General features: G+C 38.6%; 1 protein-coding gene across 1 annotated transcript; it reads left to right on the forward strand.

Moving 5' to 3' along the window:
* The first annotated feature begins 13,355 nt into the window (after nt 1-13,355).
* ywhaba (tyrosine 3-monooxygenase/tryptophan 5-monooxygenase activation protein, beta polypeptide a) lies at nt 13,356-22,588 on the forward strand. The gene is made up of 6 exons (XM_067373217.1): nt 13,356-13,492; nt 16,477-16,777; nt 18,157-18,280; nt 19,824-19,987; nt 20,205-20,300; nt 20,712-22,588. The coding sequence occupies exons 2-6, from the start codon at nt 16,484-16,486 to the stop codon at nt 20,766-20,768; spliced, it is 735 nt and encodes a 244-aa protein (XP_067229318.1). The 5' UTR covers nt 13,356-13,492; nt 16,477-16,483; the 3' UTR covers nt 20,769-22,588.
* Nucleotides 22,589-22,787: the final 199 nt, after the last annotated feature.

Genomic DNA, 22,787 nt, shown 5'->3' on the forward strand with positions numbered 1-22,787 from the left:
AAGGTAGTCAAAGAAAAACTACATAAACAGAACCGACTGGAACGCATGCAAGCTACAGCGACAAGATTGTGAGAAGAAGTGAGAAAATACCCTCATTTGTACAACTCTAGCATGAAAGAATACAAATATGTTCACATGGGTTGTAACTCGTGGCAAGAGATTGCACAAAACTGTGCGTGCGTTGAATGCCTGTGTATGTGTACGAGTCTAATGAAGTATACTTTGCAAGGCTGTGCGTTCTGTGAGGGTACACTAGCATATGCATAAAAAAAAAAGGAATTATACCCAGGGCTTAATAATAAACTGAAGCATGAAGTTGGAGTTTGGTATACACTATTACATTATTCAAAGATAAAATTGTATTCAAAGATATTGAAAATATATGTTTCGGTAATATCAGAAGAAAGAACGAGGGCTATAGAGGAAGATGCTTTGCAGTTCTAGTGTTATTCACAGCAGATGCTATATGTCTCACAAACACCTGCTAAGGCCACCCTCTCTTGTTCCCGTGGTAACCTCATTTGTTGGTGCCTGCTCACCTACTGGGTTGGTTTTGAGCACGTCCAAGGACACCGATGCATGCAGGCTGTCTCTATTTACCAGCGACAACCAGAGAGAGAGAAGCAAATAACGCAGCCAGCTGTTTACCACCGAGGGCCAGTACCTGGTATAGTGTGAATTAATTCTACCAGGACATGCTGAGTCAGAAAGCAATTTACAGATGACGTCCCACCACTATATATCTCTGGGAGGGCTGTGGGGCAGGCGTGTCTTATGGGATAAGCATTGACGATTTAGATCAAAGATGGATATGTATAAATAAATTCTCCATATTGCCTTTAGGGCCTGCTGAATATTTCATTTTCAATCTATTCTATATATCAAAATTGTGGTTTTGATAACAAATGTACTATCCTCCCCTATGTGTTTAATGTAGATTTATAAATTACAATGCTCCATCATTTACTGCTGACATGCAATGGGTAAAACTATAAAATAAAAAATACTAATGCAAGAAAACGTCATAACAAAATTGATTTCAGTTGCTAAAACAATGCAAAAATGCCTGTTTAAATTTTATTTGGAATGACATGCACTGATTAATTCACAATAAGACCAAGAACATGCATTAATAAAGAAAACAGGGTTCATTTTGATTTGATGTTGCGTATTATAATCTCGGACATATGCAAGCACAAAGACTTATTATGTGATGACTTGTGCAGAAACTCTCTGTTCCTCGCTGCAATTGCCAACCACAAGTTCTTGGCACCCGTTTTAAGAGTGCCATCGGTTTCCTCCAGTACACATCAACCTAGATTGCTGAAAATGGAGCAGCCTGCTGCCAGTTAATATAGAAATTGGGGCTTCGAGGACGATGCTGTGTCTTTCATATCTGATATCCTTGGCTAATCATTAAAACCCGGAGGATGAAGGACAGGCTAAGTGTGTCAAGTGTGTCACTGGTTCACATCTTGAGACGGTAATGTTTAACAGAGAGGCAGTAACTATGCTAGACCTGGACTGAACCTGAAATACAGGCCCATTACTTAATTGAAATCAATCAAATGCTTATAGGCTGTAAAGAAGCACTAGAAAAGGATGCAATTAAGGAAAACAATAATGATCAAACTAATGATTTCATTTGTGCTAAGGAGGTTTTTCAGACTAACACCTGTTTTTCACACTCCTTGGCACTTATCGATCAACTTTAACTGTATTTAAGTCAGATCATCCATAGCATTTCATGCTCACCCTTTATCCATGTCAAGTCGTCAAGTCAAGAAGCTTTTATTGTCATTTCAACCATGCAGTACACAGTGAAATGAAACAACGTTCTTCCAGAAACCTGATGCTACATAAAACAACGTAAAACAACAATCACAGAAACAGAAAAAAACACAGGGCCAAGGACTAAGTGTCCTTGCCACATAAAGTGCATGTGTGCAACCTGGTGCAAAACAGTACAAAGACAACACAAGACAGTGCAAGGCAACACAGGACAATACACAAAACACAAAATAGCTCTGCCAGTAAACCTGTTATAACGAGATAAAGTGAACAGTAGCAAAAATGTAAACAAAATATTGTGCAAAAAAGCAAATAGCAACAGTCCAGGAGGATGTGCAAAAACAGCATATAAACAGTTTATGGTAATGAAGTGATGTAGTGTGAGTGGTATTGAATCATGAATGAGTGAAGTGAGTACGAGTGTGTGTTGAGTCCGGGTTGTACAGATCAGTCACACAGTTGTGTGTGTGTGTGTGTTCAGTTCTGTTCAGTTCAGTTCAGTTCTTTGTTGAGAAGCCTGATGGCTTGAGGGAAGAAACTGTAACACAGCCTGGATGTAACGGCCCGAATGCTTCGGAACCGCTTCTCTGATGGCAAGAGAGTGAAAAGTGTGTGTGACGGCGTGTGGGGTCGTCCACAATGCCGTTGGCTTTGCGGATGCAGCGTGTGGTGTAAATGTCATGATAGAGGGGAGAGAGACTCCGATGACTGTAAAATCCTGAGTGCAACAACACTCTAATCTTCAAATAAAAAAATACAAGCATGTGAAAGCATTATGCACATATTTTTTGAAGTGCATTTTACAAGAAAATACCGTCTCAGTCTTTCTACTTCAAAATTTCCCATTTAATTTTTCTTGCCATTCTTTTTAATTACTTACAGAGAGAAAACTGTTTCCAACTAAATCCTACATCTAAATACTTGTCAGTGTACAGTTCAGAAACTAATTTGCTCTTTTTGATTCTTTTGTTGAAGTTCTGTCATGAAGCTAGATGGTGCAGGCTGATTGGTCCTTAAATAATTAGTTCACTTCAGAATCAAAATTTCCTGATAATTTGCTCACCTCCATGTCATCCAAGATGTTGATGTCTTTCTTTCTTCAACCGAAAAGAAATTAAGGCTTTTGAGGAAAACATTCTAGGATTTTTCTCCATATAGTGGACTTCAATTGTTGTTTCAGTGCAGCTTCAAAGGGCTCTACACGATCCCAGCCATGGTCTTATCTAGTGAAACGATAGGTCATTTTCTAAAAAAAATTAAAATTATACACTTGCACTAGCTCTAGGTCATGCGCGACGTAGGCAGAAGTACTGCGGTAGGGCGAAAAACTCCATCTCATTTTCTCCTCCAATTTCAAAATCGTGACGTTGTTTTACCTTTTTTGTAAAGGCCTTTGACTTAGTTTTTGCATGTTCGCTTCGTAAACACTTGCTTCTGCCTTCCCGACGTGATTACGTAATGCGTGGTGCATCACAGAGCTAGTGCAAGACAAGCATTTGTGGTTAAAAAGTATACACATTTTTATTTTTTTAGAAGATGACCGATCAGATTCGCTAGATAAGACGCTTATTCCTCGTCTGGGATCATGTAGAGCCCTTTGAAGCTGCACTGAAACTACAGTTTGGACCTTCAACCAGTTGGTAACTGTTAAAGTCCACTATATGGAGAAAAATCCTGGAATGTTTTCTCAAAAACCTTCAATTCTTTTCAACTGAAGAAAGAAAGACATAAACATCTTGGATGACACGGGGGTGAGTAAATTATCAGGAAAATTGAATTCTGAAGTGAACTAATCCGTTAACTTAATCTGCTCTCAATCACATCATTCTCTACAGGGCACACCTGATTGGTTTCTGCTGTATCCGTAGCCAATTAGCTTGCTGCTCAACCTTCAAATAATGGTCAGCATTTTCTGTAGCAGTTGCAGCACGCTTTTAGAAACCCTCCACCTTCCCCAGCTCCACCTGTATATATCTGCTACAAGTAATTCATGTATGCTATATCGTACAGCAGCAGCATGTCTTACTTGCTCACAGCAGCATGTGTATTGGCAGTAGCAAGTCCCATACTTGGTCTGAAGCAGCAGAAGCGTAGCAGATCTGTTCTGCCAAGACCAAATACATCAACATTGTCATATCATTACCATGCCAAACACTCTGAGACTTGTCATGACAGAAATGTTCAGAAAAAAAGAGAAAAAAAAAATCGGTAACATATGCCAAAAAACTTCATATGCTTTGGCTGAAATGTAAGCCATTAATCACATAGCAATGCTCTAACAACCACTCTGAATGTAGAAAGTAACACCCTGGCAACCAGTCAGAACACCAACGACCTAACAACCACCCAGAACACTCAAGCAACTGCATAGCAATGTGCTGACAACCACAGTGATTGAGTTTTGTATTAGCAGGCACCATTCACTTTTCTTCAAAAAATCTAGCTTCTCATTTATGTTTCATGCTGAGATTATATATGCCATTCTGCTGTGCTTCACTCCTTCCTTTGAATTGTTTGGCTGTCAGTAATTTGTGTTAATTTCTAACCAGGAAATGATTAGGAGCTAAAAATGGCATGTTAGCATAAAGACTATATCATGTGCTAGTATAGTTCTGTCCTTTATCTTCATGCATAGTAAAGAATCTCCACCTCTCTCCATTATGTAGCTGAACAATTCATGTCTGCTATTGTCCAAGACTATTATGTTCGCTCTCCAACATCAGAGGCAAACAGTGGCTTGAATACAAGAGGAAAACAGACTGAAGTGAAAAGTGCTCTGAGGCTTAGACCATAGTATCATCCACAATAGCCTACTTCTTAAATGGAATTGTACTTCTTCTAAGAAAAACGTGAGTGTTATTTGACTGCAAAGGTTGTTAAAGGCTTAGTTCGTCATTAACTGTCACAATGCTAAGGTGTTGTGAATGGTTGCCAGGATGTTGCTAAGTGGTTGTTAAAGGGTTAGTTCGTCATTAACTGTCACAATGCTAAGGATGTTGTGAATGGTTGCCAGGATGTTGCTAAGTGGTTGTTAAAGGGTTAGTTCATCATTAACTGTCACAATGCTAAGGTGTTGTGAATGGTTGCCAGGATGTTGCTAAGTGGTTGTTAAAGGGTTAGTTCGTCATTAACTGTCACAATGCTAAGGTGTTGTGAATGGTTGCCAGGATGTTGCTAAGTGGTTGTTAAAGGGTTAGTTCGTCATTAACTTTCACAATGCTTAGGTGTTGTGAATGGTTGCCAGGATGTTGCTAAGTGGTTGTTAAAGGGTTAGTTCGTCATTAAAGTCCCTGTAAAGTCAATTCTGAGAATTCTTTCTAAACACTTTATAAATGTTACAAATGTATTGCTAAAACACATTACAAAGTGTGTGAATTGAGTAATGCTTAATTGTGAAGTTAGAGCGTTAAACAGTTTTTCACCAAGTCTCTGCTCAGGATTTTTTGGGCAGAGCTAAAACCAGTGCCCAAGGAAGTCGACCGGAAGTTGAAGTCGGCCGGGTGCCGCCATCTTGTAGCAGAACTTCACTTGCGTTAGCATCCCCATTGACTCCCATTCATTTTGGCGTCACTTTGACAGTGAATAACTTTACATCTGAGGCGTTTAAAGACTCCATTTGTCCATTATTTATTTCCAAAGATACACGACAATGTATAAAGGGCTCCATTACCTTCTATGTTACATTATGGCCCCGTAGAAACAGTTTTTGTAAAAATAAGCTAATGATTGCGTCATAACCACTCGACTCTCTGTCGCACAGTAGAGAAATTACCGTACAGACAGGAGGAGAAGCTCGCAGGCAATCGGGGAGATTATCTTAATATGGCGTACTGGCGTTACATTTTAAAATACTATACAAAATAATTAATCAGAATACTTACTCCTGCTCACTCACGCCAAAGAACTCCCCGCTCAAGCTCGCCGTCTCTGCAAGATTAACGATGGCAGTTTGCACGCACAGCTACTAGAAGATTTACATCTGTCAGACAGGTTGCGGACGTCATCAAGCTTAGTTTGAGTCTGCGCGTCAGAAAAGGAAGTGCTAAAAATCGCTAAAAATGGGCTTCACTTGACTCAATTGAGTTCCAATGGGGTCGCTGTGTCCATTTCTTTTACTGTCTATGGCTAAAACGGGGGTCTAATGACGCACATCGTCCCCCGAGCATAGCCCCTCCCCTAACACTATATAACTGTCGATGACACACCGAGCGTGGCGCCGCCTCTACAGCGGTTCACTCGCTGTGTCTCGAGCCTATGGTCTCGAGTGTCATTACAGTCATACAGCCCTTTGTACATTTAGCTAGTAATGCCTTCGTCACGCAAATGCATATAACATGGTTGTTATAATATACAATACAGCTCGGTCTTCTTATTTCCTCCCGTCTCGCGGCACCGTCATTTGTCGACTCGACAACAGTCCGGCAGTAGGCTACGTGCCCACCAATGAGTGTAAGTTACCGAGTTTGCGTATGTTATAATTAGTAGGTAGTCCACAGTAACTCTACTAAAATGTGCAACCCTCAAACGTGATTCTTTTGTTTATATGCATCAGTATGTTTGACTCATTAGACAAGTAAGTTGAGACGGCAGCTCTCGCGAGTGGGTGTGGTTTCAGCGCCGACAGCGGACACGCCCCCAGCGTTTGAGAGCAGAGAGCGCTGCCTATTTTTTCGAGATTTTGATAACTTATTTCATTTACTTGCAGATTTTTTTTAATCATTCAAATTTGGCTGGGTGGTTAATAACACATTTTTCTGTGGTGTGAAAAGCTCAAAACACATACTTTAAAATGACTTTACAGGGACTTTAACTGTCACAATGCTAAGGTGTTGTGAATGGTTGCGAAGATGTTGCTAAGTGGTTGTTAAAGGGTTAGTTCGTCATTAACTGTCACAAATGCTTAGGTGTTGTGAATGGTTGCCAAGATGTTGCTAAGTGGTTGTTAAAGGGTTAGTTCGTTATTAACTGTCACAATGCTAAGGTATTGTGAATGGTTGCCAGGATGTTGCTAAGTGGTGGGTAAAGGGTTAGTTCGTCATTAATTACTCACCTTCATATCGTTCCATACCTGTAAAACTTTTGTTCATCTTCAGAACACAAGCGAAGATCTTTTTGATGAAATCTGAGAGCTTTCTTTCCCTCCAGCTATGCAACTACCACTTTCAAGCTTCAAAAAGTTCATGAAGAGATTGTAAAACTAATCAATATGAATTGAGTGATTTAGTTCAAATTGTCTGGAAAGACACGATCACTTTATATGATGAAGAGATTTAATTTAGGGTTTTATTCACATAAACGTTGATCAGCGAACATAATTAAAAGCTCTACCGAACCTGATTCACACGAGAACAAACCTCTTCCGGAAGCTCAAACGTGCTGCGTAACACACAAGAATGAACTTCATTCTCGCACATAAAGCAAAAATGCTTGAACTTCTGTTTAATACAACTGATGTGTGAGTTGATGAATATTTATGAGAATAAAAGCCTAAATTCAGTCTGTTCATCATATAAAGTGAACAAGTCTCTTCAGAAAATTTGTACTATACCGCTCAATTCATATGGATTAGTTTTATGAACTTTTTAAGCATCAAAGTGGTAGTCACACAGATGTCTATGAAAGCTGTCAAAAAGACATAAAAAAGTGGAAAACGATGCGGGGGAAAAAAAATTACACACAAACTAACCACAAACTGCAACTTTCAGATGCCATCTTTATTTTTTAGCTGCACTGTCACAGAATGCAGTGAAGGCAGTGAAGTATACTTCTATGCTGCCTTCATAAATCCATCAGATGAAGGCATCTCATGAGACAGGAAGTGGATTCGAAGTCAGAAGATCCCATGATATGTCTAACATCCCTCCTTTAAAGGTGCCCTAGAACGTTTTTTAAAAAGATGTAATATAAGTCTAAGGTGTCCCCTGAATGTGTCTGTGAAGTTTCAGCTCAAAATACCCCATAGATTTTTTTTAATTCATTTTTTTAACTGCCTATTTTGGGGCATCATTAGAAATGAACTGATTCAGGGTGTGTGGCCCTTTAAATCTCGTGCTCCACGCCCCAAGAGCTTGCGCTTGCCTTAAACAACATAAACAAAGTTCAAACAGCTAATATAACCCTCAAAATGGATCTTTACAAAGTGTTCTTCATGCAGCATGTCTAATCGGGTAAGTACAGTGTTTATTTTGATGTTTACATTGATTCTGAATGAGTTTGATAGTGCTCTGTGGCTAACAGCTAATGCTACACTGTTGGAGAGATTTATAAAGAATGAAGTTGTTTATGAATTATACAGACTGCAAGTGTTTAATAATGAAAATAGTGACGGCTCTTGTCTCCGAGAATACAGTAAGAAACGATGGTAACTTTAACCACATTTAACAGTACATTAGCAACATGCTAACGAAACATTTAGAAAGACAATTTACAAATATCACTAAAAATATCATGATATCATGGGTCATGTCAGTTATTATCGCTCCATCTGCCATTTTTCACTATTGATCTTGCTTGCTTACCTAGTCTGATGATTCAGCTGTGCACATCCAGACTTTCTGCCCTTGTCTAATGCCTTTCATAATGTTGGGAACATGGGCTGGCATATGCAAATATTGTGGGCGTACACCCCGACTGTTACATAGCAGTCAGTGTTATGTTGAGATTCGCCTGTTCTTCTGAGGTCTTTAAAACAAATGAGATTTATATAAGAAGGAGGAAACAATGGAGTTTGAGACTCACTGTATGTCTTTTCCATGTACTGAACTCTTGTTAATTAACTATGCCGAGGTAAATTCAATTTTTGAATCTAGGGCACCTTTAATGTAAATTTAAGGGATTATTTTCACCTGTTTTTGTTATAGTTGATTGTCAGTGTTGTTATTGTTAACTAAAACAAAATCATTGACATAAAGCTGAAATAAAATAAAAAATATTTATTAGATTTAAACTTACATTTAGGCTTGAACTTAAAAAAACTTTAAAATTAAAATGAAAACTGAAAATATAAATATAAAATCTCATTTAAATATTAATAAATACTATAGTATATAAATAATACTTATGTTTGTGTTCCTAACCCTAAAGTATAGCTTTTGTGCAGAGCTTTCATTAACAACAACAACAACAACACATACAAAGGCGTGCTTTGTCTTTGATTTATGAATAGGTGACCAAGTCAGCATCAACACATGCTTCTATTGCTTAACAAATAAATCTGCTTGAACATGCCTTAAGCAGGTCTGTATAGATTTCCCTGGAGACCTGAAGCTATAGATATTATTCTCAAGTCCCTTCAGGGAACAAAGACTCGTCACTGTACAGCAGCCTGCCTCTTCTGTGCTGGATTATTTTTTTAGGTTTATTTCTGGATATTTCCATTAGGCTTTCAAACTAACTGTTTTTCCCCTCATTTATATAATTTATACATCTACATTTTGTCTGCTAAATAGGTTACTAAGTTTAGAAATAGTCTTGTTGTTGAGGGGTATTTAAAAGATAAGCTTAGATAATTAATGAGCGTTCATAATAATATAGAGATATTTTAAAAATAACCATGTTCAGCTATTCCATGCTGTCTTTTTCACTCATCTAGGTTGCTGTCCCAAAATAACCCAGCCTCATTTTGGGTCTGAGTTATACATGATATAGCATCACTGAAAAGCTTTGAATTGCTCTCTGAAACATAAACATTGCAGTGTCTGTTTAATTGAACAATAAGTAATTTTTTTCCCAAATACTGGGAAAAAATAAATCTGGTTATTCATGCATCAGATTTGGTTTGTTGTACAAGCAGATAACTGAGAATGTTGTGATTTCTCATATGCATGCATGAAATTGCAAAGAGGACATTCGCACATAAGCGTTAAAGAAGGTTTACTTGTGATTTACCTCTCTGTGAAAGGTTAAAGGCCATCCTGATAATTGCAATTCTAAACTAATGAAGTGGATGATTAATTGATTGCCTGATAGATTTTTGCCTGATTTTTGCTGCAGATAATCACAAAATCATTGGTATTGATAAGGTCTTACGTCATGTCGTGCTTAAAACAATCCCAGCTAACAGGGAATCGAACAACTGTTTCAGTAACGTTAATAGAACATTCGTTCAGAGCGGTCTTTAATAATGTTCTCAAAATATAAATATTATTTATACATCGTCATGGAATGTGTTTTTTTTTCTGAAACGTTTTAGTTGTACATTTGTTATTTAAATGTTACTACATGTTGCAGAACGTTCACACATTCAAAAGTAACATTCCCATAATGGTACAATTTGTGATATTTTTTTACGCTAGAGGTCGCTAGAAGCCTATTCAAAGGCCTAGTTTGATGACGTAAAGTTTTAGAGTGGAAACTTGGGACATGTAGTCTCCATCTCAACGGACGGTGCAAAAGAATAGGGATTGGAGTCTGGAAGAACTCATGTTCGTGGATGCGATTATTAACGTTACTGTAGTATGAAGCAGAGCAGGACCGAGTGTTGTGGGAGCTGAACGAGGAGCTGGAGCGATTGATCAACACACGCCTCATGAGCAGCGGGACTTTTATTATGATACAGTCGCCGGCGCCGCTTCCGCTTTTCCGGTCATGAGTTTACGGGAGCTGTCCTTGTCGACAGAACCAGCGGCAGATGGTAAACAGTAATTATGTTCCATAAATAAGTAACACAATCCACCATAAAACGTGCAAGAAGTAAATAAGGAACTGCTTGAAGCAAGCTAGTGGTTTGCTGGATGCTAGACTCTACTTCCGCATTTGTCCACGGCACTGTTGTCATGTGGTTTCTACGTCAGTAAAGGCGGTAACAAAGGTAACTGCGTCATTGACAGGCGACTGCACTGCCCCCGTGTCACTGTTTAGAACAGTGCCCAAGGAAGTCGACCGGAAGTTGAAGTCGGCCGGGTGCCGCCATCTTGTAGCAGAACTTCACTTGCGTTTGCATCCCCATTGACTCCCATTCATTTTGGCGTCACTTTGACAGTGAATAACTTTACATCTGAGGCGTTTAAAGACTCCATTTGTCCATTATTTATTTCCAAAGATACACGACAATGTATAAAGGGCTCCATTACCTTCTATGTTACATTATGGCCCCGTTGAAACAGTTTTTGTAAAAATAAGCTAACGACTGCGTCATAACCACTCCACTCTCTGTTGCACAGAAGAGAAGTTACCGTACAGACAAGAAGAGAAGCTCGCAGGCAATCGGGGAGACGTCAAGAGAGAAGCATACTGGCGTTACATTTTAAAATACTATACAAACTAATTAATAAGAATACTTACTCCTGCTCACTAACGCCAAAGAACTCCCCGCTCAAGCTCGCCGTCTCTGCAAGATTAACGATGACAGTTTTCACGCACAGCTACTAGAAGATTTACATCTGTCAGACAGGTTGCTGACGTCATCAAGCTTAGTTTGAGTCTGCGCGTCAGAAAAGGAAGTGCTAAAAATCGCTAAAAATGGGCTTCACTTGTCTCAATTGAGTTCCAATGGGGTCGCTGTGTCCATTTCTTTTACTGTCTATGGTTTAGAATGGGAATTTTCTCATGATTTACAAGTAGTTGAAAACATTAGAGATATTGTTAGTAATCAGCTGGACAAAATATATAACACTAGCCTAGTGGTTTTTGGATATTTTACTGCAAAAATTTTACAAATTGTACCTTTAACGTTCACATAATAACAAAAAGTGTTTTTAAAACATAAAAAATTGACGTTTTGGACGTTGACTTAATTGGAACATTAGCAAAACGTTCTGAGAATATATATATTTTTTTCTGGAAAACAGCTGAATATATTATTAGACCATTAAAAATTAGATAAAAAATTAGTCAAATACAAGATTGCCACTCAAATTCATATAATCTTTGCTTATTTTGATTACATTGTACATTTTAAAGCTCTTATAGAGGGGGAACACTTGGGAATGCACAAACTGATGGAAAATATATCTTCAATGTAATTTTCACACATCATCAGACTTGATGCATGATAATAACTATGAGCCAGCATGAATGCAAAGTTGCAATGCTGTGCATCTTTAAATTTTTAACAAATGAAAACCTGGTTAAGTAGCTTGACATCATACCATCTATTAAAAAATATACTAACAAATGCCATTTGCCATAGGCAGTTACTGCATTGAAATTCCACCTGGAGCAACTTCATGTTTTTAGGCCAAATTGCTGCTAGAAAGTAGATTGTGATCTTTCAAAGTTACCCGGTTAAACTTACAAACTGTATTATTCTGTCTGTCAATGTTTTTCAGTCATACCAGCCATTGCAGAATGTAACATTTTGTTTAACTAAAGCAGCTATACCAGACTGCCCTGTTTGAGTCAGAGAGATCTACACTACACCCTACTGGTGAATTCTGTGTATCACAAGTGCTGGCAGACTTGATTTGGGTTTCAGTGTTATAAAACCCTGTTTAAAGGGATGGTTCACCCAAGTCATCATTTACTCACAAGTTGTTCCAAACCTGTATGAATTTCTGTCTTTTGCTGAACACAAAAGAATATATTTTAAAGAATATGTTAACCAAACAACCCTGCTGACTTGCATAGTATGGAGAAAAAAGGGGAAAAAAATACTATGGAAGTCAATGGGGTCCATCAACTGTTTGGTTACTGACATTCTTCTAAATATCTTCTTTTGTGTTCAACAGAAGAAAGAAATTCATACAGGTTTGGGAAAACTTGAGGGTGAGGAAATGATGACGGAATTTTCATATCTGGGTGAACTATCCCTTTAACTGGGGTTCTTATTTTTTGGCCTATTTAAAAAAAGAAAAACAAGAAAGAAAATGTCTTGTACTTCAACAAAGATGCAAACGACTAAATCTTGATGAAAAAGGAATTTGTCAATGCATATTGTTGATACTGAAGTGTTTGCATGTGAAAAGTTATGAGGTAAAATAAGAAATTAATAGGCCTTTTTATTTCCAGGTCACTAATCAAGTAATTCTGACACTGATCATGTGACTTTTCCATCAAAATACAAGTGTCTCGTGTCTCTTTTGAATATTATCAAATCATTTTTTGTCTTATTTATCTATTTATTTTGTGATTTTTCACTTCCTTTTATTTTAATGATTTTCATTATATTATTTTTATTAAATGGCTTTTATAAAGTCTTTCTGACATGTGAATCGCTTAGAGTTGCATTTTATCTGTGAAAAAGTGCTAGCTACTAAACAAAAAGTAGGGCCTTCTAATAAATACTAATATTATTATCAACGAAAACAGAAATAAGAATTGGAAATGAGCTTTACAAATGAACATTACAAATACTGCGCCTGTCAAAGGCCTTGTACATGTTTTAGAATGGAGGAATCATAAACATCATCTTCTATTGCTGCCCTTTTGGAAGTGAACCCAAACGTTCTGACGCTTCCATTCGGAATCCAGCAAGCTGTCGAGCGCCTCCTGGCAACGGTTGCTATGGTGACTAACTACGTCACGCACGACTTCGGTTGCCATGGTCCTTGTGACGTGAGGGACCGTGTAAAACGGTGTAGGAAACCCCGGATAGCGGTTACCATGGATACTGGCGGGGGGGAGGGGTGGAGTTTAGAGGAAGCGGAAGTGTCAGCGCAAGCGGAAGTGGTACTGCCCTGAATACCCCGAGCAGCGAAACGGAGGACAGCTTGATACTCCCATCGTTAACAGACACAAATCAGGACTCGAAATATATTTAAATGTGAGTTACATTGCCCATTAAGGCCGCTCGTGTGATATTATGAATATTAGAGATGCATTTTGCTGTATTGTTGCTCATGTAAGCCCCCCTCATCATTGTCAATGGCGGAAGGTGTCTATTGTGGTTTGGGGCTGGGTACAAGGACTTAGGCCGAGGCGGGCGATGAATAACGATTACTGCCGATTTATTCCCGATTGCGTCCGATTTGTAGTAGAGGCGCGCGGTTCCCGCACTTTCATTATGTAAGAGCTTAATCAAAGTACCATCGCGCGGAACATCACTCAATCAGCACGGGAGGAATGGCCAGCGGCTCCCGCGTCTATTCAACGCCTGGCCGTCGTGAAAGCTAACCGGCTAATCAGTCAATAGTAAAATACACTAGAGGAGTAAAGCGCGTGCCGGTGAGTTGCGGCTAGTAACGGTTAAATTAAATTTGGCGAGAATAATCGGCTCGTCCGATTAAATTCCACAAGGGAATGTGAGAGAGAGGGCGTTGCATTGGTGGCTAACGCTGTTAGCTCGAGCGAAGAGCCTTGAATATGCTGCAGTGCAGTATTAGCAAGGTTAGGCGCTTAATACAGCTCAAATTCGTAGTTTTACCATCTCTAAATCATTCTAATTAACTTAATGATTTCACATAGTCGATTGGGATCTTATAAAATCGCGAAACAATCGCCTCAAAGGATGGCGGACTTGTCGTCAGGACGCGTCGTGAGGGCCTATGTAAATAAATTTAGTTCGACAGCAGCTTATGTCATCATCTAACTCATCAAACTACGCATTTTAACTTGCACTCCAGCCCTCTTCGGTTATATTAGGCAGCCGATCGGCAAGCTCACTCAGGTGGGTTGGTCTCCAGGACCTGGACGGGCTGTGTTTACTCGCCTGACACCGTTACCTGCGGTTCGGGTTCAGGACTTCAACGCCCAGGGCGTTGGCACTTACACACGTATTGATAGCTGACAGGGTTGGAATTCCCACTGTGGCCTGCTGGAATCACGATTCCTGATCGTAATCCATGACCTTGCACAAAGGTAGACGGTCAAATGGATAAATGTAATATTAGGCAGCAGTCAGAGACCTGGGGTTGAATGTGATCTAGAATAGAATAGGTGATCCATTCTAGTGTGTTTGATTTAGACTTTGACCAGTTATAATATGCAGAGGTGGATAAGCCGTTGGATGTTTGAGAAATAATGGTTTTTGACCTGCTTTTTTAATTGGGTTATATTTCAGAAATCGCCTTAAAGTGCAGTGTGAGCTAAATATGACCTGAATAATTGTCATTTGGTGCAAAGAACAAATGTAAAATGCTCAATGCAGAGACAAGGTAAAACAAATGTTTTGGTGAACATGCATTTGTTATTGAACACGAAATTTATTCTTTTAGGTTTTACTAATACCATTATCTATGGATAACCCTGGTTTATGATGCATACAATTATTTTTTTTTAAAGATGGTCAAGCATTATATGGCACAATAAAACCCCCAAACTGTATTTAAAGTGTTTATATATTTCTTGAAAATTGTCCTTTTTTCTTTTTCTTTTTTTTTTCTTTTTGTAAGAGATAATGGTGAGCTTTCTTATGGCAGGGTGTTTTTATATTTGACAAATAAAAAATGCACCATACTAAAGTTAATTGTAGTCAGTGAAAATACACTTGATCAGTTATGTTTTATGTTTCAACTTTTATTTTTGTAAGCTCTTTGAATTCAACTCAAGCATTGTTTTGGAGTCTGAAGTGGTTAGTTCACTTCAGAATTAAAATTTCTTAATAATTCACTCATCCTCATGTCATCCAAGATGTTTTTCTGTCTGTCTTCAGTCTAAAAGAAATTGATTTTTGAGGAAAATATTCCAGGAGTTTTCTTCATATAGTGGACTTCAACAGGGTTCAACGGGTTGAAGGTCCAAATTTCAATGGAGCTTCAAAGGGCTCAACATGATCCCTGATGAGGAATAATGGTCTTGTCTAGCGAAACGAAAAAAATAAAATAAAATGGTATCCTTTTAACCACAAATGCTCATCTTGCACTAGCTCTGCGATGTGCCACGCATTACGTAATCAAGTTTGAAAAGTCGGAAGTACCGCACAAGTCTTAAAATGTTAAAACAACGTTGTCAGATGATTTTGAAGTTGGAAAAAATTAGTCTTTCTCCCTACCGCAGTATTTCTGCTTATGTTACGCGTGACCTTTCCAACGTGATTACGTAATGCGTGGCACATCGCAGAGCTAGTGCAAGATGAGCATTTGTGGTTAAAAAGTATATAGACGTTTTTTAGAAAATGACCAACTGTCACGCTAGATAAGACCCTTATTCTTCGGCTGGGATCGTGTAGAGGCATTTGAAGCTCCATTGAAGTTTGGACCTTCAACTCACTAAACCCTGTTGAAGTCCACTATATGGAAAAAAATCCTGGAATGTTTTCCTCAAAAACCTTAACTTCTTTTCGACTAAAGAAAGGAAGGGGGTGAGGAAATTTTGATTCTAAAGTGAACTAATCCTTTAAGCAAGCTCTGTATAACTAGCCTGGTTCAGATAATGAAATTGTATTGTCGTACTGTCCAGAAGTGTTATAACCTCATGGGACTTTTACTGATGGTTTTTACTCTGATGATTCAGTGATGAATGCATTGAGATAAAAAGACAGTCAGTGAATGACGTACCAATGAAACATGCCTTTTCGTTTGTCCTCTTACTTAGTCATTTATAGGTAGCCCTCAGTATGACTTAAATCTTCATAAGACCCAAATTTAATAATAGTATCTGGTGCAGGTCAAAATAGGTACCAACTTGAAGATTGACCTCTTTACAACAAAAGGAGGTCAGCCAACCTCTCTGTGACACCAAACTTGACTTATTTTTATTATATGCATACAGGCACTAGGGGTCGGATAATGCGCTAGACTAATCAAACCTTTAACTCACCAGCGACATGCATTTTGTCATCTAATAGTACCTTTTTCCCTACTTTTATAGTTTGATCATGGACAAGAGCGACCTAGTGCAGAAGGCTAAACTCGCTGAGCAGGCTGAGCGCTATGATGACATGGCTGCTTCCATGAAGTCCGTCACGGAGGGCGGCGTTGAGCTTTCCAACGAAGAGCGCAACCTGCTCTCCGTGGCCTACAAGAACGTGGTTGGCGCCCGCCGCTCGTCCTGGCGTGTGATCTCCAGCATCGAGCAGAAAACGGAGGGAAACGAGAAGAAACAGCAGATGGCGCGCGAATACCGTGAGAAGATCGAGACTGAGCTTCAGGAAATCTGCAACGACGTGCTGGTGAGAGACATGACGTGAATCAAGGAAGAAAACATTTGACAGTTGAATTGACAGCTATAGAAGTTCCACATTGATTTAATTTGTTAGAATTTGTTTCAAAACTGCGTTTTAAAGGATTAGTTCACTTCAGAATTCTAATTTCCTGATAATTTATTCACCCCCATGTCATCCAAGATGTTTGTCTTTCTTCAGTCGAAAAGAAATGAAGGTTTTTGAGGAAAACATTCCAGGATTTTTCTCCATATAGTGGACTTCACTGGGGTTCAAAGGATTGAAGGTCCAAATGTTTCAGTGCAGCTTCAAAGAGCTCTACATGATCCCAGACAAGGAATAAGGGTCTTATCTAGCGAAACGCTCGGTCAAAAACAATTAAAAAAAATGTATATACTTCTTAACCACAAATGCTCATCTTGCACTGCTCTGCGATGAGCCACGCATTACATAATCACGTTGGAAAGGTCACATGTGACATAGCCGGAAGAACCGAGCAAGAATTTGCAAAGACTAAGTCAAACGGCCCTTAAAAAAAAGGGCAAAATGTGGGATGATTTTGAAGAGGGAGGAGAAAATGAGATTTTTCACTCACCACCGCGGTACTTCCACCTACGTCACGCGTGATCCTTCCAACGTAATGCGTGGCACATCGCAGAGCAGTGCAAGACGTGCATTTGTGATTAAAGTGTATACATTTTTATTTTTAGAAAATGACTGATCGCTTTGCTAGATAAGACCCTTATTCCTCGTCTGGGATCGTGTAGAGCCCTTTGAAGCTGCACTGAAACATTTGGATCTTCAACCTATTGGTAACTGTTCACTATATGGAGAAAAATCCTGGAATGTTTTCCTCAAAAACCATAATTTCTTTTCGACTGAACAAAGAAACACACAAACATATTGGATGACATTGTCAGCAAATTTGAATTCTGAAGTGAACTGATCCTCTAAGGCATTATAGCAATGAAATGTCAGATGATTTTAAAGAATGGCCCTTTTTAGCGACAATTTGTGTGCAATGTATATTTATGCTATTTGGAATACTGTCGTGTCTGTCTTATTGTCTTTGTTGTGTCGTGCAAAGCTTCAAATGAATGATGCACTATTTGAAGTGTTCTAAATCAACCACTTAATATGTTTGTTTTCAGTTAAAATGCTGCCTACGCAGGCAGCAAGGCATTTCACTGTTTATGATCAGGGAAAAAGGAATCATTTGCATTTGTAATATGAAACTGATAAGAAAAATGCAATTTGGATGCATCCAAAAATGTACAATTTACCTCTAAGAGTGTTGTTTTTCTCCTTTCTGATAGCTAATGACTTTTTATCTTATTCATGTAATATTAATGTTCATAGCTTTGTCTGCCTTTCCTCTGTTCTCTCAGGGTCTCCTGGAGAAGTACCTCATTCCCAACGCTAGCCAGGCAGAGAGCAAAGTCTTCTACCTGAAAATGAAAGGAGACTACTACAGATACCTGTCCGAGGTGGCATCCGGAGAATCAAAGAAAAGTGAGCTCATTTTATTTATAAAGCAAGAAGGATGTTGTCTAAAATTATGGTTCATCTATCATTAGAGGTGAAGATAATTTAATGTGTAAAGATGGGAAGCCATAATGCTGCAGTATAAGGTCAAGTCCTAAGAATGAGTAATTAGATGCTAGCCAAAGAAACTGCATCAAAGGTAGGGATGGGTGCGGAAACCCGGTTTTAAATTTGCCCCGGGGCTAAATTTTGAAAGACCGATGTATCGATAAGCTCTGACGTTAACGGTTCTGCTGTCGATACTGGAGAAATTATGAAGAAAATACACATACATGTATTACTGCTATATAGACATTATCTTGCAAATTCTATCTCGCCAGAGTAGCCAGCTGTTTCTGTACGCAATAATAATATTGATCTTGGCTATGATGTATTTTTCGCAATTCAAAAGACAGAGGAGATACACCCAGAGGAGCTACAGCGAGTATCATCAGAAAGAAGATATCTGAGGCACACCTTCATTCTATTCACAGCTGTGCGCGTTCGTACTTAACGTCAGAATCGGCACAATCGGTGCAGTCTTTACCGTTGCTAAATTGCCGTAAATATGTTTGATCTTTTTTGTCAACGTTTTAAAACGCTGAAAACGCAATAATCCGCGCAAGAGACGCTGTTCCCCGGGCTGAATTGTGTGTGTGGCGTGCGCTTCAAAACGGGTTGCTAATAGACAAACAAATTACACGTTGGGCTTCAGGTCCAAACGATCAAATACACACACAAATATGTTAAAATTACTGGATTGGAGCATGTTTAGCTACTTAAACGAAGTTAATATCGGAAGTGTACATGAAGAACTGTGAGAAAATCCGATGTGTTAATATCTATTGCCTTAAAGTGACAGCAGTCACCTTCTGACCACTGGATCCAGAACAAAAATGAAACTTGCACGAATCTTTTGCTACGCGTTTGATAATGCACAGGCGAGTACCCAGAAGCTACAATGATATATGACGCCACATTAAAGATTTATGTATTGCTTGAATTCCTAAATGAAATGGACAGAATTTTAAATCTGAGACAACACAAAGCTTTAAGCCTATTGGGATTTTTTTTTTTTTTTTTTTTGGGTGTGAGACGAACTATGCAGCTTCTGTTTATTCGGCAACTGAAAAAGGCATATAGCCTAGGATTTACAAATCGATATTGGTCTTATGAATGTGACACAAACAGCAAGGAGACATTTTAATAAAGTAATGTTTTCTGAATCAGTGTTGGCGGCAAAGATGAAGTTGACATTGACTCTCCTCATCTCATGGACGCACTTAGATAGAGAATGCGCATTTCATTCGGTTTAGGCTACATAATCAGAGTATATAATATAATATAATATAATATAATATAATATACACACAAACAAAAAGTACCGATAAGAATACCGCCAAAGTACCAGATCGATAAGCAGTATCGGTAAGAGTAGTAATACCGTTAACCTTAATGCTACCCATCCCTAATCAAAGGCTGTGATGTTAACGGTCATGAATTTGATTTTGTGTTTACTATCAAATTACAGCCACAGTGGACAACTCTCAGAAGGCTTACCAGGATGCATTTGAGATCAGCAAAAGGGAAATGCAGCCAACACACCCCATCAGGCTGGGACTAGCACTGAACTTCTCCGTGTTTTACTATGAAATCCTCAACACCCCAGAGCAGGCCTGCAGTTTGGCAAAGACGGTTAGACAATTATCTTGTTTGACTTTTTTTGTTTTGAGTACACGCAATGTACTATTTCCTCTTTCATCTCATCTTATTTATGCAACATTCTGTGAAAATCTTCAAAAAGTGTTTCAGAACCTGAAACTAAGTGAGTTTATACTGAATACTAGAGTGCGTTTCCAGTGTCCAGGAAGACAACAGACCTCTCTGACCCTCATGTTTACCTTCACCCTAGGCTTTCGATGAGGCAATTGCTGAACTGGACACCTTGAACGAGGACTCGTACAAAGACAGCACCCTGATCATGCAGTTACTAAGGGACAACCTCACTGTAAGTGCCCACTTTGTTAGTTGCCCAAAATTAACACTTGCTTCAAATTAACAATGCAAAATTAGATGCACCAATATGAAAAATTGATACCGATACTTTTTTTTTATATTTGAACTAAAATGTAAGAAAAATAGTGGTCCACTAATGAAATTTTTGCTTTGCAGCTTTCAAATGTAGTACAGTTGTGTCATTTACATGTTATATTATGAGCATAACAAATTGAGTTGAAGAATTGACATGAATTCCTTGGTGTCGGACCTTTGTATATTTTTAATAAGAATAAAAGAATATCTTATTGGCAACATTTTGCCTTAATATTATGGCATTGATAGGTGGGGTAAAGTTAATTTTAACCTTTGCAGCCTGATCATTGGATCATTTTAACCTCCCCCCCCCCCTTTCTTTCTGCAGCTGTGGACATCAGAAAACCAGGGTGACGAGGGGGATGCCGGCGAGGGCGAAAACTAAAGGCGTTGCACTTCACTGTTAAATCCACCTACACTCTTTATCTTACACATATACAGCCCATAATTCCCTGCTCCATCCAATCCACCTCACCTTTATCCACCTTTCTGTATGACGAGCAGCATGAATTGTATCTGACCTACAAGTTTGTACCCCCGAAGCCATGAGTGGCAGGGTAAAGTTTGGTTTTTCCAAAGCTGACTTGTCTCAAACATGTCTGTTTGTGTATTTTTCCCTTAGACAAGGGAAAATGGTTGAGTAGTGGAAATGATTTCCATCTTTTTTTTCCCTTCCTTAAATCCCTCCTAACATTTTTAAAAGGTTATATGTTCTCTGGTCTAAACAGGTTATAATGCATTATAGTGTTCCCCCCCACCCACCCATTTTTCCCTTCTATGTCTTTTCTCTCCAATAGTGTACTGGCGATTGCTGGTTTTATTCAAAAGGTTATTAAACTGTCCATTAATTTAACAAACACTGTGATGTTTAATTTTTCCTCCTGGGTAACTTGTGCTTAATGGAAATCTGAACGGTTTCAGTACGAGTAGCAGTACAATTCTGTTGCGATCTCATACAGAAGGGATGAAAACAGGCTGTATTGTGACACTGACTAACATGCATTACTATTATTGCTGTCATGTGCGTCATTTTATTTTGCGTACACGGCTAAAGACGACAAAAGGGACCCGAGGTTTGCCATTCCATGTCTGTTCAGTTTTAAGTTAAAGACATTCCATCAGTATGTGACGTTTAACAATTACAGACCTTTTGTGAACAAACTGGAGAGTTTCCTAATGTGCTGTCGATAAGACAGTCAACATAAAGGTGCTGTTTGACATCAGTAAACGATTTTCCTGGTTTGTTCTGTACGTTTTTTTCCCCCCCTCCCTTTTAGATCACACCTCCGTATAATAAAGATGTAAAATTGTAAACATTTTAGAGGTAAATATAAATTTGTCTTAAAACTAAATGTTGTCAACCTGCTTGCAAAAACCACTTTTTTTATTATTATTATTATTATTCAACCCTCTTATGAACGCCCCTACAGGAAGTTAATGCTTGATGTTTCCCTCTTCAAATGATATCAGTGTAGTTCAGGAGGAGTTTTGGGGCCTTAGACTGACTTTGAGCTTTACTACTCTTCTTTCCTGTTAAGAGATGAGTTTCTGTAAGACCCTCAGCAGTTCAACCTGAGAAATACTGGATTTAACTTGAATTTTGTGCAGGAAAGTGCCGCAGACCAGTGGAGGCTTTTAAGTCTTGGCCCAAAGTCAGTGAAACGCAAGACGAGATCAGATTTGGCAAATAGTCGAAGGACCCGAGCATTACTAGGGAGGTAGCCACTCATTCAGTGTCACAATACCTTGTCACATCACCATAACATTCCACGTAGGTGTAGAACTCATCTGTCTTGAGCTGAAGACAATGTTCATGCACTGAAGACAAAATCTCTTTTTCTCTCCCCTTAGCTGAACAAATGGCAGTTATTCTACGCTTGATTACAAAAAATACAGTAGTGAATGTGGAGCCGAGCCTGTCTGTATATCTGGTATCTCCAATTGCTTTGTTTTTACTGACCAGTATTCTGCCTAAAGTTAGCTTCTGTGACGGTTTCATTGCTTAGCGCGCACGTGGTTGTGAAAATTTAGACTAGCTTAAGGGAAAAAATTACAAAATGACAAAAAAAAAATACAACCTGGTTATTGACGTAATACTAGATTTGTGTATGTCTTTTAAAACAGTTCTAGTTTCACCTTACATGTTATAATCAGGAAAGTGTAAAAGACAATTTAAAGTGAAATAAAAGTTTTATCAGTTCCAAATTGCGCTGTATTGTTTTTGCAGTGGTGTACATTCAATTCAAAGAACAATCTGCAAGTTATCAAGGTCTTGTCATTGTTCTCTAAACATTTAAAGGGCATGTGGTTTTCATAAAAATATTTAAATAAGCATTTAATGATGATTTTAAGCAAGTTTTAAGGATTAGTTCACTTCAGAATTCTAATTTCCTAATAATTTACT

The sequence above is a fragment of the Chanodichthys erythropterus genome, chromosome 21 (genome assembly GCF_024489055.1).
Source record: "Chanodichthys erythropterus isolate Z2021 chromosome 21, ASM2448905v1, whole genome shotgun sequence".
NCBI classification, from domain to species: domain Eukaryota; kingdom Metazoa; phylum Chordata; class Actinopteri; order Cypriniformes; family Xenocyprididae; genus Chanodichthys; species Chanodichthys erythropterus.

Excerpts from the sequence above, each read along its gene's own strand:
- ywhaba (XM_067373217.1), top strand. The coding sequence starts at position 16,484 with ATGGACAAGAGCGACCTAGTGCAGAAGGCTAAACTCGCTGAGCAGGCT. Across the intron at positions 19,988-20,204 it reads CCTGCAGTTTGGCAAAGACG|GCTTTCGATGAGGCAATTGC; the intron begins GTTAGACAATTA and ends CCTTCACCCTAG. Across the intron at positions 20,301-20,711 it reads TACTAAGGGACAACCTCACT|CTGTGGACATCAGAAAACCA; the intron begins GTAAGTGCCCAC and ends TTCTTTCTGCAG.